The 21,625-nt window shown below is 40.5% G+C and overlaps 5 protein-coding genes across 5 annotated transcripts; all 5 read right to left on the reverse strand.

Annotated features, from left to right (window-relative positions):
* Positions 1-501: 501 nt before the first annotated feature.
* Positions 502-2,335, reverse strand: LOC141825173 (desmethyl-deoxy-podophyllotoxin synthase-like). The gene is made up of 3 exons (XM_074712558.1): positions 1,684-2,335; positions 1,292-1,598; positions 502-1,209 (listed from the first exon to the last, which is right to left on the reverse strand). Exons 1-3 carry the CDS (start codon positions 2,262-2,264, stop codon positions 598-600), a joined length of 1,500 nt encoding a protein of 499 aa, XP_074568659.1. The 5' UTR covers positions 2,265-2,335; the 3' UTR covers positions 502-597.
* Positions 2,336-6,599: 4,264 nt separating this feature from the next.
* Positions 6,600-8,272, reverse strand: LOC141822750 (desmethyl-deoxy-podophyllotoxin synthase-like). Its single transcript, XM_074710081.1, has 3 exons — positions 7,686-8,272; positions 7,294-7,600; positions 6,600-7,211 (listed from the first exon to the last, which is right to left on the reverse strand). Exons 1-3 carry the CDS (start codon positions 8,270-8,272, stop codon positions 6,600-6,602), a joined length of 1,506 nt encoding a protein of 501 aa, XP_074566182.1.
* A 1,210-nt stretch (positions 8,273-9,482) lies between these two features.
* On the reverse strand, positions 9,483-12,041 carry LOC141823464 (putative monogalactosyldiacylglycerol synthase 3, chloroplastic). Its single transcript, XM_074710751.1, has 8 exons — positions 11,606-12,041; positions 11,158-11,330; positions 10,791-10,952; positions 10,579-10,720; positions 10,276-10,500; positions 10,127-10,189; positions 9,953-10,027; positions 9,483-9,822 (listed from the first exon to the last, which is right to left on the reverse strand). Exons 1-8 carry the CDS (start codon positions 11,948-11,950, stop codon positions 9,532-9,534), a joined length of 1,476 nt encoding a protein of 491 aa, XP_074566852.1. The 5' UTR covers positions 11,951-12,041; the 3' UTR covers positions 9,483-9,531.
* Positions 12,042-13,311: 1,270 nt separating this feature from the next.
* On the reverse strand, positions 13,312-17,328 carry LOC141823463 (protein NUCLEAR FUSION DEFECTIVE 4-like). The gene is made up of 3 exons (XM_074710750.1): positions 16,911-17,328; positions 14,025-14,926; positions 13,312-13,938 (listed from the first exon to the last, which is right to left on the reverse strand). The coding sequence occupies exons 1-3, from the start codon at positions 17,235-17,237 to the stop codon at positions 13,467-13,469; spliced, it is 1,701 nt and encodes a 566-aa protein (XP_074566851.1). The 5' UTR covers positions 17,238-17,328; the 3' UTR covers positions 13,312-13,466.
* Positions 17,329-17,891: 563 nt separating this feature from the next.
* Positions 17,892-20,874, reverse strand: LOC141824655 (sucrose-phosphatase 1-like). The gene is made up of 9 exons (XM_074711980.1): positions 20,753-20,874; positions 19,955-20,019; positions 19,569-19,868; positions 19,388-19,489; positions 19,076-19,270; positions 18,676-18,966; positions 18,355-18,541; positions 18,213-18,259; positions 17,892-18,129 (listed from the first exon to the last, which is right to left on the reverse strand). Exons 2-9 carry the CDS (start codon positions 20,012-20,014, stop codon positions 18,031-18,033), a joined length of 1,281 nt encoding a protein of 426 aa, XP_074568081.1. The 5' UTR covers positions 20,015-20,019; positions 20,753-20,874; the 3' UTR covers positions 17,892-18,030.
* Between the last annotated feature and the right edge of the window lie 751 nt (positions 20,875-21,625).

Consider the following 21,625-nt stretch of genomic DNA (forward strand, 5'->3'; position numbering starts at 1 on the left):
TATTACAATAGCATTATAATATCCATCCACATATTAATATATACCATGTGGGAAGTGAAGACTCATAAATAATAAATATTAATATTAAAATAAATTTAAATATATATTAATAAAAAGAAGTTGTTAATATATGTGTATGTGACACGTGATCTTATATTTTTTATATGTATATATTGATTTGAACGTTAATATATATTCTCTTCACATGACTCAAATATTATATACTCATTATGCTAACACTTTCTTTTTATTAACACACATCCATATTAATTTTAACATTAATACATATTAATATTTATTTTAATATTAACATTCATTCATATTTATTATTATTTTTAATTTTTTTATAAAATATGTTAATTAACTGAATGTTCAAAAAATTAACATATTATAATATTCACATTAGTTGTGAGTATTAATTGAATGTTATAACATCTCTATATTAACACCAATGTAAAATCTCTCACATAGTTATATTAAGATTCAAATCAGATGCCCTCAATAAGTTTATACTCTATAAATTTAAAATTTTTATATATTCTTAAAATCGTAAACAAGCACGCTACAATTTATATTTAAGGTAATGATATATGTGTATTAAGGCAGGGGAAAACGAGGAACAGCACGCAGCAGGAGATCCGTCTTCCTTCTCGACGTTAACTTGAACTGCTCCCTCATATCCAGCTCGATCTCGTTCTCCGGCAACTTCCAGTCGAAGTAGTAGAGGAGGCAAGCGAGCGGGAACTCGACGGTGGCCACTCCGAATCCCATCCCGGCGCACATCCTCCTCCCCGATCCGAACGGCAGCAGCTCGAAGTGAGTTCCCTTGTAGTCCACTGCGCTCCCCTCGAACCTCTCCGGCCGGAATTCCTCTGCGTCGTCCCCCCATACTGCAGGGTCCCTCGCGATGTCCCACACGTTGACCAGCACCCGCGTGTTCGCTGGGATCTGGTGGCCGAGCAGCTCGGTGGGTTCGACGCAGAGGCGGATGAGGAACGGCACCGGAGGGTGGAGCCGCAGGGTCTCCTTGATCACCAGCTTCATGTAGCTCAGTTTACCCACATTCTCCTCCGCCGGCTTCCCGTCGGCGCCGAAGGCTTCTCGCACTTCTTGTTGGACTCGCTTCATCACGGCCGGGTTCCGGATGAGCTCCGACATGATCCATTGCAGAGTGGTGCTGGAGGTGTCGCTTCCGGCGACGAACAGATCCTGAAAATTGAGGACGACAATTCATGATCAGAAGATGAGGAAGCACAACACAAGTGCGACGAATGAATTTTTGATTAATCACCATGGCGATAGCGATGATGTATTCATTTGTTAAAGGAAACGGAAGGCTTTCTTCGTGTTGGATTCTCAGCATCACATCGATCAAATCCTTCTCTTCTTTCTCACCGCTCAGCTCCCACGCCTCCCGGTGCTCATCCAGAATGCCGCCGATTATGAGATTGATTTGGGCGAGCAATCTCTTCAGTTTGCGATGCACGCCGTTGAGGGAGCCGATGATCCCTGCCCAGGACGGAAATGAGTCGACCAAGCTGAATCCGCTCAACTCCTCGATGGACTCATCCACCAACGCCAAGAACTCCTTTTGATACCTGTACATGCAATAGTACTAATTATCGATTCAATTCTGTAAGAAAATATTCTGTAATCGAACTGTGGCGATCACTCGGCTCCTACCTGCACTTGCCTCCGATCAGAGCGCGGGCGGTTATGTCGTTGGTGAGCCGCATGATCTGCGCGCTCAGGTTCACGATGGAGCCGCTGGCTTCGCTTGCGACAGAACGGAGCAAGTTCACGGTCTCCTGCTCGCGGATGGAGCGGAAGAACCGCACCTGCTTGGCGCTGAGGAGGGACATGGTGCTCATCTTGCGGAGCTCGCGCGAGTTGGCGTTGTAGGGGGTGAACAGGACGCCCTTGCCGCCGAAGGACAGGATCTTGTAGGCCAGCGCCGCCGACCGGTTCGCGAAGGCTGCGTCGCGGGTCTTGGTCACCTCGGCCGCCGCCTCCGGTGAGGAGACCACCACGGTGGAGATCTCCCCCAGCTTCAGGTGCATCACCGGGCCGTATTGCTTGGCCAGGGACGCCATCGATTTTTGCGGCAATTCTCCAATGAGGTGCATGTTTCCGATGACTGGAAGCGGCCGTGGTCCGGGAGGAAGGCGGCTGCCTCCACGCTGCCTGTTCCTGAGCTTGAGGAGGAGGAGGAGAAGCAGGAAGGAAGAAAAGAGGAAGGAAGTGATGGAGAGATCCATTGCCATTGCTTAATGAGCTCTGTTTGTTGCAGGGAATATATATATCTATATCGAACGTTCAATTGGGAAGGGAAGAGGACAGTTGGGGGTTGTTGAGCAATGAGTTTGTCAAATTAAGGGTTGTTGTCTTGTCTTTGTCTTTGAGAACATTCAACTCAATGGTGAAAAGTCTAAGCAGGTAACAACTAAAATCTCTGCCCTGTCTTTAACTACTTCCACTTCGATTTTTCTTCTTATTTCTTCGATCATCGTTCGACATTTTTTGATTTCAGACTATCTAGAAGAGTAGAATAGGATTAAACTATTTTTTTCATAAAAAATTAGAGCATGTGAGTAGTTGTATTTAGTTCCGTAGACAACTTGAGTTGAAGGTGAGCATGCAGTTTATTTTATTATTTATAACAAATAACAAACATTTGTTTGTTTGTTATGTAGGAAAGAAGGGAGAGGAGAGGAGAAGGGATAATTATTGATTATTTGTTAGGTAGTAAATTATTCTTAATGTAATGTCATTCAAAGTTGAAGTATGTATTATTCAATGAAGGCGGCAATGTCCTTTTCTGATCAATTATAATTTTTTTATTTATCTCATCACATACAGTCGTCGTAGAATCGACCGTATAAAATTGTTAAGGTGGTAGATTTCAACTTTTTGCTGATGTACATATTCAATTATATTATTTTTAAAACCACCATTGTATATATATATTTTTTGATAACTCAAATTTTCAATTCTCATCCGATTAATCTTGATGACGACAGATCTGATACCACATAAATTTTTCACCGATCCACGAAGATAAATCCCGGAAGCACAGCAACAGTGCTTCGGTATCTGATCCCTGCACTCTTCACTGTCCCTATAAAACCGTTCCAATGTTGAAGATGAAATCATGATTTTTTTTTGTCCATTTGGGTATTTCGGCCGACGACTACTCAATTTAAGTTTTTTTCTTCACTGTCCCCATTCCAATGTTAAAGATGAACTCATGAATTTTTTTTTTCCATGGATATGTCTGCCCACGACTGCTCAATCCAAGTTTTTTCTACTAAATTCAACATCAATGCATGTCCTAGAGAAAAGAACTGCGACGTTCCAAGTCAGGAGAGGAGGGGGACTCCATTGTGCATTATTTTTCTTTCTAATAGTTGGTTGTTTCATTATTTAAAGATTAAAATTATACAAAATAGCCGGTTCAAAATAAAATTACTCGGTCCTTGAATGATAACATAGTAACGTGACTGCAGCAAAAGATGAAATCCATCATCTCAACAGTCCCACACAGTCGACACTATAACTATATGTGAGAAATAGGAGTGCAAATGAATCGAGTCGGCTCGCGAGCTTTTCGAGCCAGTTCCAGTAATATTTGATTCGTATTCGAAATTATCGAATTTGAACCGGACTCAAATATGTTTGATAATTTTTCGAATCAAATTCGAATCTATAATATTGTGCTCGATTATTCACAAGCTGCTCGTGAACTTTTATTTAATTTTATTATATATTTATTATTTTCTATTACATTATTCAAACTCGAATAATTCGAATCGAACTTGAATAATTTAAGACATTTTGAACCAAAGTTTGATTACGCTCGAATTAATAATTCGAATCAAATTTGAGCTCAAGTTTCGAATCGAATTCATATATATATATGTGTGTGTTTCGAGCTCGAATTCGAATATCAATATTTTTATATTATTCGATTCGATTCAACTCATTTGCACCCCTAGTGAGAAGGTAAATCAGAAGACTGTAATTGATCAGAGGATGACATTACCTCGATTTCACTGAGATTCGACGAATGAAATCATTAAATCAAATTTTTAAGGAAATTATCCATGATTAATTAAATGTGTGATTACCAATTAATTTTTGCACCAAATTTGATCATTTATGCACATTTTGCCAAGTTCTCAATTAGTGTAATAGTAATTGCATCGATGATAGCTGATAATAATTATCATTATTAATTTTTGAGCATCAATGCATGTCACAGCAGTTTTCCTTTTTTTATACTTTTTATAATAATTTTTCCGGAAGAGTCAAATAAAAATATAAAATTAAAAAATATTATTAATCAAGTGTACTAAAAAGAGTAATGCTGATAATAATAAACTATTATATTTGATAATTAATTCATAGATATTTGGGAAAAAATTATTACAAAAATGACAATATTGGAATCTTGTGATAGGATGCTGCAAAGAATGATAGATTAAGACATAAAATGCAAAATTGTTAGAATGTTACAGACGAACTGTTACATCAAATGAATGTGAGGACTTAAGATTAATCTACAATTATAAGGCTTATTAAATATTGGATTAAAGCAGAATTGCAAGGCCAAAGAATATCAACAATGGTTTTAGAGAAGCATGTGGAATATAAAATGCAGGGATTAGACTGGAGAACCGATCAATGGAGTAGTATTCTTCGATTGAAAGAATACTACTCCATTTAATCTAGTCAAACAAGTGACTTCAACAAGTGAGAATTTGGCACTCAGATTCTACATTTTTTTGAGATATTTAAAGATCTCTCTTTGTAACTGAAATATAGGATTGATTCTTCAAAAAAATAGTATTGACCTTTGATTCAGATTAAGCAAGTAACAATATGATGTAGCCCACCAGAAATTGTAAGCTAATTGAGAGACTTTAAAGACTCATATTACCAAAACAAATGTGCATGACCATTTTAGTCTAGTGGTTTAGGTTTACAAGTAAAAAAGGTTGATTTTTCTAGGATCACAAATTGTATTTTGACAAAGTTAACCATAAGCTTAGTGAAGTGATACTACAGGAACAAGTTGCCTAAGATGGTGAAGTGGTCATTGAACCTCAAATAAAATAGACTAGGAACCATCCTAGAATAATTAAGATAGGCAAGGAAGTGAGTCAAACCTTAACTAGGAGGATTCTGATACTTCAGTCTAAATTAGCCAATGGAAATTATCTACTAAGGTGATTTTAAAGATTTAGATGAGTCTAGTCTCAATATGCAAGTTTAAACATTTTAGGCAAATGCCCAAGTCTATGAACAGTTTTCTCAAGTGGTGATGGTCCATACCAGCAAATACTGCCCAAGCCTATGAACAATGTTCTCATGTGGCCCATGTATCAGGCAACATGCTGCAGTTATTTCCATTTCTAATTCAATGAGTTATATTCTGCATTTTGACTTAAGCACGAGGTGAACTTAGCATTATGCTATTCATATTGAGCCTCCGTGCACGTTGCAATTGGAAGACAATAATACGTGGAGTATCCATGTTAACATGTCGGAATTTGCTCTGTTGGATTATATGGAAGTGCCATCTGTGATTGTTATACAGTCAACTTGGTGTTTAAATCATGCTGATAAAACTGTCAAGTCAATGGGTATCTTGCATACCTTTTTTGTGGTCTTACACAACTTTTTTCAGATTCGGACCATTTTAGTTGTTCTTGAGCTATTTCTAACATTTATTTGTGTGTATGTTTAGCTGTTCCACATCGCATCTTCGGATAATTTAATTTTCTAGGCATACGGCATCTTCTTCTCGCTGCTCCAATTTTGGAACATCACAATTTCTTTGACACTGAATGATATTTTTCCTCAGAAATGGGAAGTAATTCTAAGTTCGATAGAATGACAGTCAGAAATTTCAGCAAACTTAAAACAAAAAATTTGCATAGAATCGATCCTGACTCGGAAAAAGGTTAACAAAGTAAAGCAAGCCAGGGGGAGCGGAGGACAAAGAAAGGCGCACCATAACTGGCATAGGCGATGGTTCCGACGGCGGCAGTGAGAGCTGCAAATGATCCAAACTTGAGGAGGCCCCAGAACCGGCGTGCAGCGACGGAAGACGGAAGCGTTGGCGGCGGCAGCGGCGGCTGAGTAGAGGAAGAAAAGGAGGAGGGTTGGTCGCTGAAGAGGACGTCGGAGGAGCCGAGGGGCTCCTTGGGAGGGGCAGCGGGGACGTTGACGGAGGAGGCGGGATCGGGCGATGCGAGAAGCCATGGCGAAGCGAAAGGGTTTTGAATTGGGTCGGCCACTCCTCTCGTAAGAAAATTTGTAATTAAATAAATAATATAATGTAAGTTTGTGTCTTTTTGTATTTTTCAAAATGTTATTAAAATTTATGGAATCGTCATTTTATTTTACCTATTTATAGTTAACGACTATCCAATACATTAGTTTTTATTTTGTAAAATATTATTGATTATGTCTTGTGCAAAGTATAATTTATAAATAAGTCTATACACTGTAAATTTATTATTTTTAATATTTTTAAAGTCATAAACAAGCACGCGACAATTTATATTTAAAGCAATGATATATGTATGAATGTATTAAGGCAGAGGAAGACGAGGAACAGCACGCAGCCGGAGATCCGTCTTCCTTCTTGACGTTAACTTGAACTGCTCCCTCATATCCAGCTCGATCTCGTTCTCTGGCAACTTCCAGTCGAAGTAGTAGAGGAGGCAAGCGAGCGGGAACTCGACGGTGGCCACTCCGAATCCCATCCCGGCGCACATCCTCCTCCCCGATCCGAACGGCAACAGCTCGAAGTGAGTTCCCTTGTAGTCCACTGCGCTCCCCTCGAACCTCTCCGGCCGGAATTCCTCTGCGTCGTCCCCCCATACTGCAGGGTCCCTCGCGATGGCCCACGCGTTGACCAGCACCCGCGTGTTCGCTGGGATCTGGTGGCCGAGCAGCTCGGTGGGTTCGAGGCAGACACGGACGAGGAACGGCGCCGGAGGGTGGAGCCGAAGGGTCTCCTTGATCACCAGCTTCAGGTAGCTCAGTTTACCCACATTCTCCTCCGCCGGCTTCCCGTCGCCGCCGAAGGCTTCTCGCACTTCTTGCTGGACTCGCTTCATCACGGATGGGTTCCGGATGAGCTCCGACATGATCCATTGCAGAGTGGTGCTGGAGGTGTCGCTTCCGGCGACGAACAGATCCTGAAAATTGAGGACGACAATTCATGATCAGAAGATGAGCAAGCACAACACAAGTGCGACGAATGAATTGTCGATTGATCACCATGGCGATAGCGATGATGTACTCATTTGTTAGAGGAAACGGAAGGCTTTCTTCGTGTTGGATTCTCAGCATCACATCGATCATATCCTTCTCTTCTTTCTCACCGCTCAGCTCCCACGCCTCCCGGTGCTCATCCAGAATGCTGCCGATTATGAGATCGATTTGGGCGAGCAATCTCTTCAGTTTGCGTCGCACGCCGTTGAGGGGGCCGATGATCCCTGCCCAGGACGGAAATGAGTCGACCAAGCTGAATCCGCTCATCTCCTCGATGGACTCATCCACCAACGCCAAGAACTCCTTTTGATACCTGCACATGCAGTAGTACTTAATCGATTCAATTCAGTAAGAAAATTCTGTAATCGAACTGTACGTGGTGATCACTCCGCTCCTACCTGCACTTGGCTCCGATCAGCGCGCGGGCGGTTATGTCGTTGGTGAGCCGCAAGATCTGCGCGCTTAGGTTCACGATGGAGCCGCTGGCTTCGCTTGCGACAGAACTGAGCATGTTCAGGGTCTCCTGCTCGCGGATGGAGCGGAAGAACCGCACCTGCTTGGCGCTGAGGAGGGACATGGTGCTCATCTTGCGGAGCTCGCGCGAGTTGGCGCCGTAGGGGGTGAACAGCACGCCCTTGCCGCCGAAGGACAGGATCTTGTAGGCCAGCGTCGCCGGCCGGTTCGCGAAGACTGCGTCGCGGGTCTTGGTCACCTCGGCCGCCGCCTCCGGGGAGGAGACCACCACGGTGGAGATCTCCCCCAGCTTCAAGTGCATCACCGGGCCGTATTGCTTGGCCAGGGAAGCCATGGATTTTTGCGGCAATTCTCCAACGAGGTGCATGCTTCCAATGACTGGCAGCGGCCGTGGTCCGGGAGGAAGCCGGCTGCCTCCACGCTGCCTGCTCCCGAGCTTGAGGAGGAGGATGAGGAGGAGAAGCAGGAAGGAAGAAAAGAGGAAGGAAGTGATGGAGAGATCCATTGCCATTGCTTAGCCGTTTATTGCAGTGGATGATGGAGGAATTGCATGATCACCATGCGTTTATATAGCTTTTAAACTTTCGATGTGATAAAATATATTATTGCTTTTTCTAGTGAACGTATTGGATTAAAGTACTTTTTAATAAAACTTAGAGCATTTTGAGTGATTGCATTTAGTTCCGTAAACAAATAACAACTAACAAACAATTGTTTATTCTTTAGGAAAGGACGGAAGAAATGAATCGGGGAGAAGAATGGATAATTATTAATGATTATTAATTATGTTTTATTCTCATTATTGTTTTATTACGTTTCTCTCTGCCCTTCAAGGAAGTAGGTAGTCCATTATTCTTAATGCCACGCGCGTGCTCATTCAAAGTTCAAGTAAGTTGGTATTCTTGTATTCTTTCTAAAACCTCCATTGTGTACTCTTTTCTTCCTAATAGTTGGTGGTTTTATTGAAAATGGGCTAGTTGTTTCATTATTCAAAAGTAAAATTACACGAAACGACCAGTTCAAAACAAAATTTACCAATTAGTTTTTTGCACCAAATTTGATAGGACATGCTCTCAATTGGTTTAATAGTAATTGCATCGATGATATATAGCTAATAATAATTATCATTTTTAAGTTTTGTAATTACTAGAGCATTAACGCATGCATGTCATTGTAATTAAAATAATCCAAAAATGACAAAGGAATCGTGTGATAGCAAGCTACAAAGAATGATCTATTAAGACTTGTATAATTAAAACTTTTAAACTTGTTGACATGGTAAAATATAGAAGAAGTCAAACATATATAATAAGTATATATTGTACTAATGGATCTGTTAATGATTCTCTAACAACATCACCATTAATTAATAATTGAAATCTTTAATGTCAAACCAGTTGTATATATTTTCCTATATCATATACAATAATTTAACGTAGTCAAATATATTTGTGACAATTATGAATATTATATTGGGATTAAAGTGATGAAAGATATCTCATTAGTATGTGACATTTTGAATAAAATCCAAAAATAAAATCATAACGTTGGACCCAAAGTGAATAATATTTTATTTTAATATACAAGAAAATTAGATTGTTAGAGATATGAACTGTTAACACCAAAGTGAATGCATGCGAGGACTTAAGATGAATCTACAATTATAAGCAATTATAAAATATTGGATAAATGCAGAATTATATTGCAAGCAAGGCCAAAGAATATCAACAATGGTTTTACAGAAGAAGCATGGAATATAAAACGCAGGGATTAGATTGTAGAATCGATCAACGGAGTAGCATTCCTCGATTGAAAGAAGGAGGAAGTCAAGCAATGGGATATTTGTGACAAAGAACCTCGCTGTTCGGCGAGCTCATGGATGTCCCTGACAATGTCGAAAACAGCATCTGGTTGTGCCAGTTTCAGTGCATTTTCAGACATTTTCTTCAACACATCTGATTCAGGGCCAAACCAGCGAGCAACGAGGCTGGCAGTTTGCTTTGAGCTCTTTGAGAATACGCCGGCGCCGTTGTCGACCACATAAGGGATATTTCCAACCTCCTGCATTCAAGAACAATACTAGTTTTATGCATGCAACAGTACTGCACTTCTGTTCCAACACCCTAAATTATGATCCTAATATCATTTAAAATGTGTAAATTTAATTTCAACGGTTTATGTGCAAACAAACTTGTCCAGGGATGAAGTCGTTCAAGATTATAGGAAGTCCCCTTATCAAAGCCTCAGCGATTGTTCCAGGTCCAGCCTGATGCAGCAAACAAGAACAAAAATCAGCACCAGAAACAAGAAAAGTTAGTAGGAAATCATGGATGAAACATGTAAAAAGCTAAGAATAGTTCCATGCCTTTGTTATAATGCAATCACAAGCTCCCATATATCTTTCCATTCCAGTTACAAACCCCATGATCTATCATAATCAAGGGCATCTTATGATTGAAACAAAAAGACATAATATGAAGTCGTCATATTGAATGTTTAATGCTTGATATATACCTTCACTGGTATCTTCCATGGAATCTCCTGGAGTGTTTCACTAAGAGTTTTGTTTCGGCCACAAATGACAATGAGTTGCCCGATTGGTTTTCCATTCTCCTTGTCGAATAGTGATTCGCCGAGGGCCTTTGCAGTCTTCTTCACTGGCCCCATTCCTTCACCTCCTCCAATCAGTAAGACAGCAGGGAGATCAGGATCCATCTCAAGTTCTTTTCTCAATTCATCCTATCAGGAAACAAAAGGAACTTGAATTTCTAATGCAGAAGATTAATTAAGCAGATATGCTAAGCTCTCGTGACAAACCTTGACGAGAACAGCACGACAAAAGGAAGGTCTGATGGGCAAACCAGACACATGGATCTGAGAAGGCTGTAGGCCATCCAATGCTGCTCTCTTTGCTACTTCCTCAGAGGGGCAGTAACATCTATTGACATCAGAGTGGAACCTGATCGAACCGATAAGGTTCTTCAGTCAAATTTAACTTCATAAAAGTATACAAAATTAGTTTCACACACCATGTAGGGTGGCAGGTGTTGAGATCGGTGATGACGGTAACAAAAACAACTTTGTTTTGAAGGCTTTGCCATTTCAGCACCAACAAAGGAATGTGCTGCATGAGGGGATGGACGCTGATTATGATATCTGGCTTGTACTTCTTCAGACCAGCTTCCACTTTCCTTCAGTCATCAAGCACCAAAATCAATAATGACTGCTGCAAAAAGAATTTCTCTACAGAAATTGTTCACAAGGACTTGTAGTTGCAAAATCTATATCTTTAGCTTATAAATCAAGAGCATGAGTAAGGTCATGAAAACACTAGAAATTTATGGGCTATGTCAGCAGTAGAATTGCTGTTAAGAAGGATAAAGAAGAGCTCCATACTTGGTGTAGAATGATGCGATGGCAGCTAGATACAAGTTATGGATCCAACGAGGGGAGGTTCCGTGAAAGGCCATCCTCCAGAGCTGCACATGCTTCACCATGAATTTGTAGGAACTCTCCATGTTATTCAAAGGCCAACCTGCATGTTCCATGAACAAATCCTTCACAAAAACCTGCACATTGAGATAAGCAACAACAAGTTGTTACAATTCTAGCTCCTATTGCATTGATACTATGAAATGAAACCAGAGGAAACAATGATCACCTCTGGAGAGTGAGAATAACTAAATGCGTCAAATAATCAATATGCAAAAGGCTAATTATCCAAGAATACAATTTGCGCAAAATGTTGAAATTGGAATCGCGAGGAGAACAACAAAAAGGAACCATCTTTCAAACCATAGAAGTCCGCAATGCAATGCATGAAGAACAACAGCGAAAGGTCGACCTTGTACTCGTCGCCGAACTCAATGCGGAAGGCGTCACGGATTGCTTCGGCAGAAGCGCGATGGCCACCGCCGGTGTCGCTCATGAGGATGAGCACGTTCTTGGTGCGATCGGCCCCTATCTGGGCCATCTCCATGGTGCCATCCTCCTCCTCCCAGAACATAGTCTCGTCATCGCCGCCCAAGACGACCGCCCTGGAGACTCGACGATCGCCGTCGCAGGAGAAGCTCTTGCTCCGCTTGCGCTTCGGCTGCTTCTTCTCCTGCAGCTCGGCACGGTGGGCCCGCATTTTCTCCATCACTACCTCCCGAATCGACTTCCGTGGCGTCACCACCGAACCCTCCATGGATTCCGTCGCTTATGCCGATGTCCAGCGGTGGAAGAAGGACAGGGCAATGAGTGGGCGGCGCCACCGCCGGGAGATAATTGGCCAAATGAAGGATTGATGAAGAAGAGGACGAGGCGAGGGAAAGCACGAGAGGAACGGGATTGTTTATAGGCAGCATGGTAGAGAGGAGCGATGGCGGAGCTGGCACAGCGAAGGCCAGTGTCTATTTTCCGCCATGGAAAGGGAGAGAAGGAGGGGAAGGCGGAGGAGGAAGTAGCTATAGATTCTGGGAATGATTCCTCAAAAATGTCGGACGGTTTAGATTTCAAATATCTTCTCGAAGTTTATTAATTCCTTCCTTGTTACCTATTTACATAATTACAATTATACATTAGCCCGCAAGGCAAGGTGAGACAGGAATGCTAATGGGAGTGAGAGAAATTTATTAAGGATAGAAAGAATAACGAAAGTTAAATATATAAAATTATAAAAAAATATTTTTAATTTTTAAAAAAGACAACGCATATAAAAGACAGATAGAAAACTATAAAATTTTATCGGTGTTGCAAGTAGAACCTGAGATATAAAAGTACAATGTATACTTTTTAGATAAGTCCTTATTCTTGGAGGAAGAGGAGAAAAAGAAGATTAGAATTAATTGTCTTTGTCTTCTTGAGTCTTGTCTTCGAAGAGATTTACGGCGAGAACCGACCCTGACGTCATGAAGTGCGAGCAATTGGACATTGAACTGTGACGACACGCGTTGTGTGAGGAGCGATGACGCAAAGACACGATACATAAATAAATGAGTTAATTTAAGAATTAATATTTTAAAATAGAGATAACATTAGAATAAAATATTTTTGAATTTCCTTTTCTCTTCCTTATACTCCAAATTGGAGGGTAAAAAATTGTAGCTATTCATGAGCATACAAGGGTAAAACTTACTTTTCTCTCTCCTTACCCTCTTTAACTCACTCCATCCCAAATAATAGATCAAAATTCTCCTTCCCTCACATCTTCCTAACAGAACCTAAAAGATAGGCGCTCCCACACATTAAGGATTTGCAGTGCTGCACTTCATATGCCCACGATACTCGACCACTCATGCTGAGTTGTCCGTCAAGACCCATTTGCACTTCCCGTATTTACTTTGGTGGCGATGAGAAATTTTCATGGGATCGAACCAATCACCTCTAGAATTAATTGATTCCAAGAGTTGAATATATGAATAAAAAAATAATTACAATTATACATTACTACTTCCAATTTTGTTCTCAATTAATCAAGATTAAGTTATTAATTCACCACAACTAAGTAATCATTAACATTATTAAGTGGCTTAGTTTAGGCAATAGAATCACCAGGGCTGGAGTAGATTGAATGCCACAAAATCTATATCAGAAACATTTTATAATCATCAGCACAAGTTTCAAAGGTTCATATAATGTCATGAAACAAGCTGTAAATCCTCAAGAACAACATATTTTACAGGTAGAAGCAAAGCTCCTAATAGTCTCGGAACAGAGGACACTCAATGCAGTGCACTCCGAGGCAGCCTGAAGGATCCACCGGCATAGAGCATCTGGTATACGGGTCTTATTCTCACTGATAGAATTATACTTAACAAGGTTCCTAAACCGCATACCCCAGCGAGAAACAGGAATGTTAACCTGAAGCAGGTAGGTCCCAAGCAAGTGCTTGAAGTCGGGTCTTGCTTTGCAGCTTCAGTATCGTATACGTATCCCGCGAGAAGACCGGAGAAGAAGAATGCCCCCAGGGGATTTCCTAGCAGCATGAAGTTGTAGAATAGGCCGAATTGCTTTAAGCCAAAGAGCTCGGAGACAGTTGGCACCATGACTGAAAACTGAACCCCATAACAGAAACCAAGCATGGCAGTTGAAGCATAGAGGGTGCCGTTGATAGCTGAAGCATAGAGAAGGTAGGCTACAACCATGACTACTTGGGTACACGCCATCCAGATTGGCCTAGGAAGCATTCTTGATCTGCAAAAGAAAGAAAAAACTTATGATATGGAAACATGGTGGAAAGGAATGATACCCCGATTGCATAAAGAAGAAACCTGTATTACCTGACAAAGTGCTCGGATACTGCACCAGCACTGATACGGCCAACAAAGTTGCTAAAGCTGAAGAGGCATAGCAATATGGTTGTGTCGTCAAGACCATAAGAAACTCCAATTTGAGCCAGGTTATTGAGCACTGTAACACCTGAGCCAACGCCGAGAAAGTATGCCAAAAATAGAAGCCAAAAATCAGCTTTAACTAATGCTTCATGAAACTCAAAATCATCCCCCCTCTTGGGTCTTCTCTTCTTTTTAACTGCGCCTTCTCCTTCAGCTAAAAGCATGTCCACATCTGAAGCATCATCATTCTCCTGAGCATTCCCAAGATTGTTTGATGATGATGTTGTTGAGAGCAATGGTTCTTTTTTTTCCGAGCCTTCCTCGGTTAATTGATTTGAAGTACTACCAGTCTCGCTAGCAACATTTTTCTTGCGTTTTGTTGGAAAGATTGTCATCTTTATTGGGATGGCAAGGGGGGCCAAGAGAAAGATGATCATTATACCAAACAAAATGTAGATAACACCATCAGTTAATGGGAGCAAATCAACCACAACTGTGAAGGAAAGCAGATAGAGACCCAAAAATACGCTTGAAATTTGGGTAAACATAAAATGGCATTGTTCCAATGAGTCTTCTTCCAAGGATGGCGTGCAAGGCCTAACGAAATACATCATTGCAAGGCTTATGATAGGCAATCCAAGAGTAAGAAACACTAACAACTTTGTTGACGAACTGTGGAGTACACCAGTGTACAATCCAGTGAATACTGCAGCACTAAGCCCAACATAACCCTTGAGAATGCCGGCAACAGTACCTCTACTGAGAGGGAAGTTTCGCATGTTGGTGACCAGAACGCCTGTGCCAAACCAGGCACTGCTATTGGTAGCAATGCATATTGCTATCCATAACTAGAGGGTAAAATGAAGTATTAGTTCTACATAGAGTCTCATACAATGACGTCCATAAAAATCTTTTCAAACTAAATGATACTAATTACATGCAAAATCACGACTATCACAAATTTAATGAGCTAAGTTAGAGTTGGCTACTTGGTAGTCTCCTTGTGTGTTCCTCGAGAAGAACGAACTCCATACTACAATAAGTCATACCAAATTAGATAAACAATAATCATTGATGGTATTGTGCTTACAGTGTCGTATGGACACTAAACTCCAAATTAAAGTTGGATTATCATCCAAAGATAGGAAAGAGAGACCCAAAAAAGATAGGAAACAGAGACTCTTTCCAGCTGCATTTATGACTTCTACTTTTCAAAACATTGTAGTATATTGCAAAAAAAGTGGCGATTAATCTCCCACTTACTGGACAAAACACAAAACCCTTTTCATTTTCCTACAACTTGCCGTTTACTAATCAAAAGGCAATAAAAGTTAGAAGTTTCATGACAAAATCGGTGAGATTGAAAAACAAGTTAGCAGAAATTTTAATCTCTCAGTAACTTGAACTTCACCTATAAGGATAGCAACATGGAATGTCACATATAGGTGTAGTTGTGACACTCTAGTATAATCCCACACATCTCAATCTGTTTTTGTAAGGCCTAGATGAGACTACAAGTACTGCATAAACCATGTATTCAAAACAAACATTATACGGACTATTGGGGTGGGCCAATTAATTAATATTAACTTGGTCTATCATGTTAGTAATGTATGTCTGAGGTTAAGGACCAAACTCTTAATATCTTAAGTTCCTACCAATGGTTTGGAGTAGAACTAGTAGTCCAATGGTCGGTAACAAACCCCAAAAAGCATATCAGTGGTGGTGGACTTCAACTGCTGCCTAGTAGATCACTTTTTGCCATAGGTATTTGTTGTAAGTTGCTAGACTATAGAAGTTAGTCTCATAGCTAAACCTGCCAACAGATCGTTTTGGTTTAAGGCTTATAACAGTCGACTGGCTTAGTATGGACTTTATTTCAAAGTCATGTGATTCAACCCTACCTGGTGAATGAATAGTGTAATTCTGTAATCAGAATGGGTTGTGCTAATACCAACTAGATGAGTATCAATAAATAAGTAACTTTCATGTGATAAGATCCAGCAGAGTAAACAAATTCATATACACTCAGAATTCAGGTAGATAAATAGCTTTAGTTTGCACAGCTGTGTTATAATTATAATTGTAATATGAAGCAGTCAGGTTCAAAACCTCCTCTTTATGATCTAGTTTAGATCTACGTTTGAATAAATATTCTTGACAACTCCATCTAACTGCAAATTATTACATAAATGTGAAGTAGCTATATTGCCAAATACTGTAATCGTATTCTGGAAACTAATCAATTATTACACGAAAAAAGAATGTTTTAAGGTAAGATTGTTCCACTAGTGGACTGTCTCACTTAGCTTTTAATGAAAAATTACAAGAAAATATTAAATATGAGATACAGTGAAGAAAACATGATTAAGAGATAATAATATTCAGTGAAGAAAACATTATTAAGAGATAATAATATTCATCCCGTGTTTTATCCTACAACGCAAGCTGCCTACTTTTCTCGTTTCTTTGCAGATCTGGCAAAGAGATAATATTCATCCTATTTCCATTATGGAGAGGAGTGGTGATGAGCATTCATTGATCTAGAGAGAAAAACAATTTTTCTTACGACCGATCATTTTCTGTCGCTTCAAGGTCAAGAGAGAGAGAGAGAGAGAGAGAGAGAGAGAGAGAGAGAGAGAGAGGATTTAACCTGCATAAAACCAACAAAAAATTTGGATAGGTAGCTATGCAAGGTTAAGCTAGATTGGAGCCTAACAAGATGATGAAATTATCGATTGATAGCATCAAATTAAAATGAACCGTCGATCCGCCCCTAATCATTCAAAATCAAGCATTTTCCAGATCTGTTTTGAAAGAAAGGCGACGAACCAGCCAGTAGGGAAGGCCGGTGACGGTAAGGCTGACGGCAGACCACAGGGTTCCGAATCCGAGGAAGCAGCAAGCGGCGCCAACGAGGAGAACGAACCAGGGAGGGAGGCGGTTGCAGAGGACCCCAGCGACGAGGCCGAAATTCTCGCCGGTGTCGTTGGCAACCCCGAGCATGGTGAGCTGCTGCTGGTTGTAGCCCATGGCCTTCTTGAGGGCGTGGGAGTAGAGGGGGAAGGTGTACGCCGTCCCCGCCGCCACCTGCACCCAGACCGCCGCCGCGAGCCCCACCCACGGCGGCCGGCTCCCGGCCTTCACTGCTCCCGCCATCGCACCCCCTCCTCGCCCCTCTCTCTCTCTCTCTCAGTCGCTTGCGGCAGTGGCCGACTGACCAGAGTTTGTGCACGGCTTTTGGACAACACGAAGGAAGCTTTTGGCTATTCACCAAAAACTACTCATAATATTCTCCTTTTCTTTTTCTAATTAAAACACAAGGTCCACATTTATTTATTTATTTATTTTTCAGCTATATTTAAAAAATGATCAAACACTCGTAGAAATCAATTTAAAAATAAGAATAAAAAAGTCTAATAATTAGCTTTGACTACATTAATTGAAGAATAGACACGTACTAACCACATTAATTGACTGACCTCCATTTGAGCTTGATTAATTAAACACCTGTCCCCGGGATAATGGTGCAACGGTAGGATATTCGGATTGTGATCCAGGGATCCACGATTCGATCCTCAATTATAGCATATTTGTAAAAATTTTCTTCCAAATGGAGAACACAATCAAAGGATGCTGAGCATCTGGATTGGCCACTGTATGCGCTTCCCGATTTACCCTGGTGGTCGGTGCGAAACTTTCGTAGGATCGGACTGGCCACCCCCAGAAATTGAGCCCATGAGACTGACTAGAATTTATCATCATTTTTTATTAATTAAACACCTGCTGGGAGATTAACTTAATAATGGCGGATTTGCAAATACCAAACGGGAACGTTTTGTCCGTATTGACATCCATTAAACAGGTGTAAAGCAGCTTCTCTATATGAACAATTTCTTCAGGAAAGAAACAAAACACAGACAATGTTTTCTGAGAACGATCGAACAGAGGCTTAGAGGAACCAGGCAGTTTGATCACTTGCAGCATACCCATCCATCCATGTCTGATGCACATGAACCAAAGACGGTCCCTGTGTTTTCTCAGCCTCATCCTGGAAAAGCTACATCAGTCACTTTGTTTTCAACACAAAATATGATACTGAATTTCTTCTTTTTTTCAGTCTGTATTATTTACCTTTAGATTAAGAAGAATCGTCGTCGAGCAACACTGTCGCCCTGCGTCTGCAGAATCGACATGGAGATTTAATAGAGAATTCAGAGAATGGTTTAATAACCAAAAGAAAAGACAGCCAATCTGATAACAGATAACATCTTACCCGATAGCTCCCATTTATCGAATTTCACTAGCCAGGAATCTGAGCTGATCTGAGAAAATGAAACTCTGTCTAACCACACTCTGAAACACTTTCCTCTCTTATCGCCATAACAAGGAATAATTGCATCTATTCGCTCTCTAAGTGAGCACTGGACACCAGAAGGAAGAACAATGATACCATTTGGATGCTGTAAATGAAATATGTTAAGGAAGTTAAGAGCAAGAAACTATAATTGTAAGTAAGCAAATGGTTTCTTCAAGTTCAATAAGATTTAAGAGCCATTAACTAAGAAATGTTTCAATTTCCGTATCACTCTCTTACGCTGATACTCCTCATATCCTGTATAATCAAATCAGAGTTTTCAATTTCAGCTCGGCGCCATCGTTCATAAATCAAGTAGAATTTGACAACCACTTGTGAAGGGCAGAAGTTCGCGGTCTTCCAACGACACAAGTCCATGACATCCCTTGGAGATGTCTTAGGACCCAGCCCAAAATGCCCTATAGCCTGAATAATACCAGACGCACACCTTTCACTTGCGTGGATGATCTTGGGGTGATCTTTAGAGTTATGTTCATACCACTGCAGTAGTTCATCATGGGCATTGCTGACCTGAAATTACACAGGTGAAAAACAATACAATTCCCAGGAAACTATTTACCGATTAGTGCTAAAAAAGAGAACTAAGGGAGGAATTAGCAAGACCTATGAAGCTACATACCACCACGCCATGGACTTCTGGAACGGTGAATAAGTCAGTATCATTTCCAGAGTCACCGCAAACAAGAGTATCGATCGGTAGCTTTCCATTTTTCTTCAACTTGTCATGCAAATATCGAAGAGCTTCCCCTTTCCCAGCACCCAAGGGTAATACATCAATGCATTTGCCACCACTATAGATAACTTTAGTTTCTAGCTGAGCAAGCACGGCGAAGGAAATATATTAACTAACTACTAGATTTCAAAAAGGATTTACCTAAAACACTAGGAAAGAGCATATTGCAAACCATCATCCAGGCACAAACACTCTTACCCCACGATTTGCCAACCTTTCAGAAAGGCACTTCACCACTTCCTCCGCATGATCATTTCGTACAAAGTAGCTCACTTTGTGTGGTCTCTGATCTACTGCTTGCTGCATCACAATGAAATGTGTGATTATAACTTACAATCGTTATTTGGTCTAAGAAAAGGAAATTGGCATCGTTGGATACCTGACAGGTAAGTTGAGGAAATTTAGTTGTTTCCTCCATGACAATATCGCGGTCCCATTTATGGTTCAAGTAATGCTCCCAAGCATCATCAGGCACCATGGATTCACCATAAAATATCTCTGTGCCCACAGATAGAATAGTTACATCTGGAGTTAACAACGGTTTCTTGTTTTTGAGCTTCTTGTACGTAGCAGGTGATCTCCCAGTTGAGAAAATCAACAAAGAATTGTGACGATATTCCGATTCCCATAGTGCATTGAACCTAAGCAGTGAGAGATCCTCTGGATCATCATGATCAACCTATGAACAAAATGCCAAATTTTTCGCATAAAAACAATAACTATGATTGTAGAATTTACTACATTGAACAAACTGAAGCTACGCACCATTGTACAATCTAGATCAGAGACGATCATGAGACGGGCCTGGCAATCGAGGCGATCCATTGTACCTGATATTAAAAGGTATGAGAACCCAAATAAAATTGTATAATCCAGCGCAAGTCTACTCCTGTACAAGCCACTCTGTAGAGAACTAACAGTATGAATTTATCTTGATCGTTCTGCTGCTGCAATTGCAATGGAAATATCATCTAGCCTTTTCGCATATACAAATATATAAATTAGAAAATAGGGGAATACAAATGAACAGTTGGTGCAGAGACAACAAGCTTAGAGATAACTAAGATGCACAGAGACCCAAAAACAACACTTCGAATTGGAAAATTTCAGTGGATACTAAAATACAAATACTTTTTTTTTACAGAAAAATGGTCGTTCAAGTACAATAAATCTTGATTGTTCATCATTTATTAAAAGTTACTTAATTATTTAAAAATGAATATTTATATATTTGTGTATAAATTGACAAAGGGATCAGCAGCAAGCAGGTTAACAGGGCAGATACAGTGTCAAATTCACAAGCACCTAGAATGCAAAATAAAACAGGCACCACATGTTAGCATCTCCACAAATGCGAATGTCAAAATTTGGGGAAAAAATCGTCACTTTTGAAATACAAAACAACATGAATTCAAAAGTAGGCTCTTTACTCGTCAGATGACAAAAATCAAGCAAAAAAAATATATATATGGAACTAAGACAAAAGGGAAAACATCGACAGGACGAAACGGATCAAGGAGAAAAGGACAGATAGATCAAAAAGAGAGATTAAAAGACAATTACCAGAGAAAAGCTTCGATCTTTGGTGCCGATTGCCACTTCCCGTTGCAGGAGGTTTGAGAACAAATCTTGAAGAAACTCCAAGGAGGCGACGAGATGCGGATGCCGTGGTGAAATAAGGGAAGTGGAAAGAGGAGGAGAATAATCGACACACAGTCCAATTCGGTTGGCGATTCTCGTCGACACAGAGACAACGGAGCGGCGCAAGGAATAAAATAGACGAAAATATATATAACGAGTTGTGCAAAAACAAAGAATTGCAGAATCTCTTAGCTTGCACCATTTCAATTTTATTGTATGATGCACCTGCGGATCAAATTAACCGCTTACTCTACTTCAGCACCTGCGGATAAATGATAAATCTCATCGCAGGATGACCATCAGGATAAAGAAGGCGTAGCCAATTGTACCCAATATGTGATCTACCTTTACTAGAAAAAAATGATAATCCCAGTAGCCACATTCTGGGGATTAAAAAATTTTCCACCGACCACCAGGATAAATCGGATAAATCGGGAAGCGCAAACGGCAGCCAATCCAGCATCCTTTGATTGCGTTCCCGGTTCCACAAGAAAATTTCTATAAATGGATAAATCGCGAATCGCATACAACCAATGTCCTACCGTTGCACCATTGCCCCGGGGTGATCTACCTTTACTAGATACCATATCTTGTGTGTTAAATTTTTAAGTTGTAATTTCTTATTTTATTTGTGACTTGTCACTAACATGACGTCCAATCTACACGACATCAAAGTAACTGAAGAGGATGTTCATATATCTATTAATATTGCGTAAACTTCTATTCGTACATACACTTATCGAGAGGGCTTTAGCAATGAGATCGAACGGTATCGAAATGAATGCATGTCTAGGA

The sequence above is a fragment of the Curcuma longa genome, chromosome 3 (assembly GCF_044706935.1).
Source record: "Curcuma longa cultivar G26 ecotype Majalengka, Jawa Barat chromosome 3, ITB_CL_G26_1.1, whole genome shotgun sequence".
Classification (NCBI taxonomy): domain Eukaryota; kingdom Viridiplantae; phylum Streptophyta; class Magnoliopsida; order Zingiberales; family Zingiberaceae; genus Curcuma; species Curcuma longa.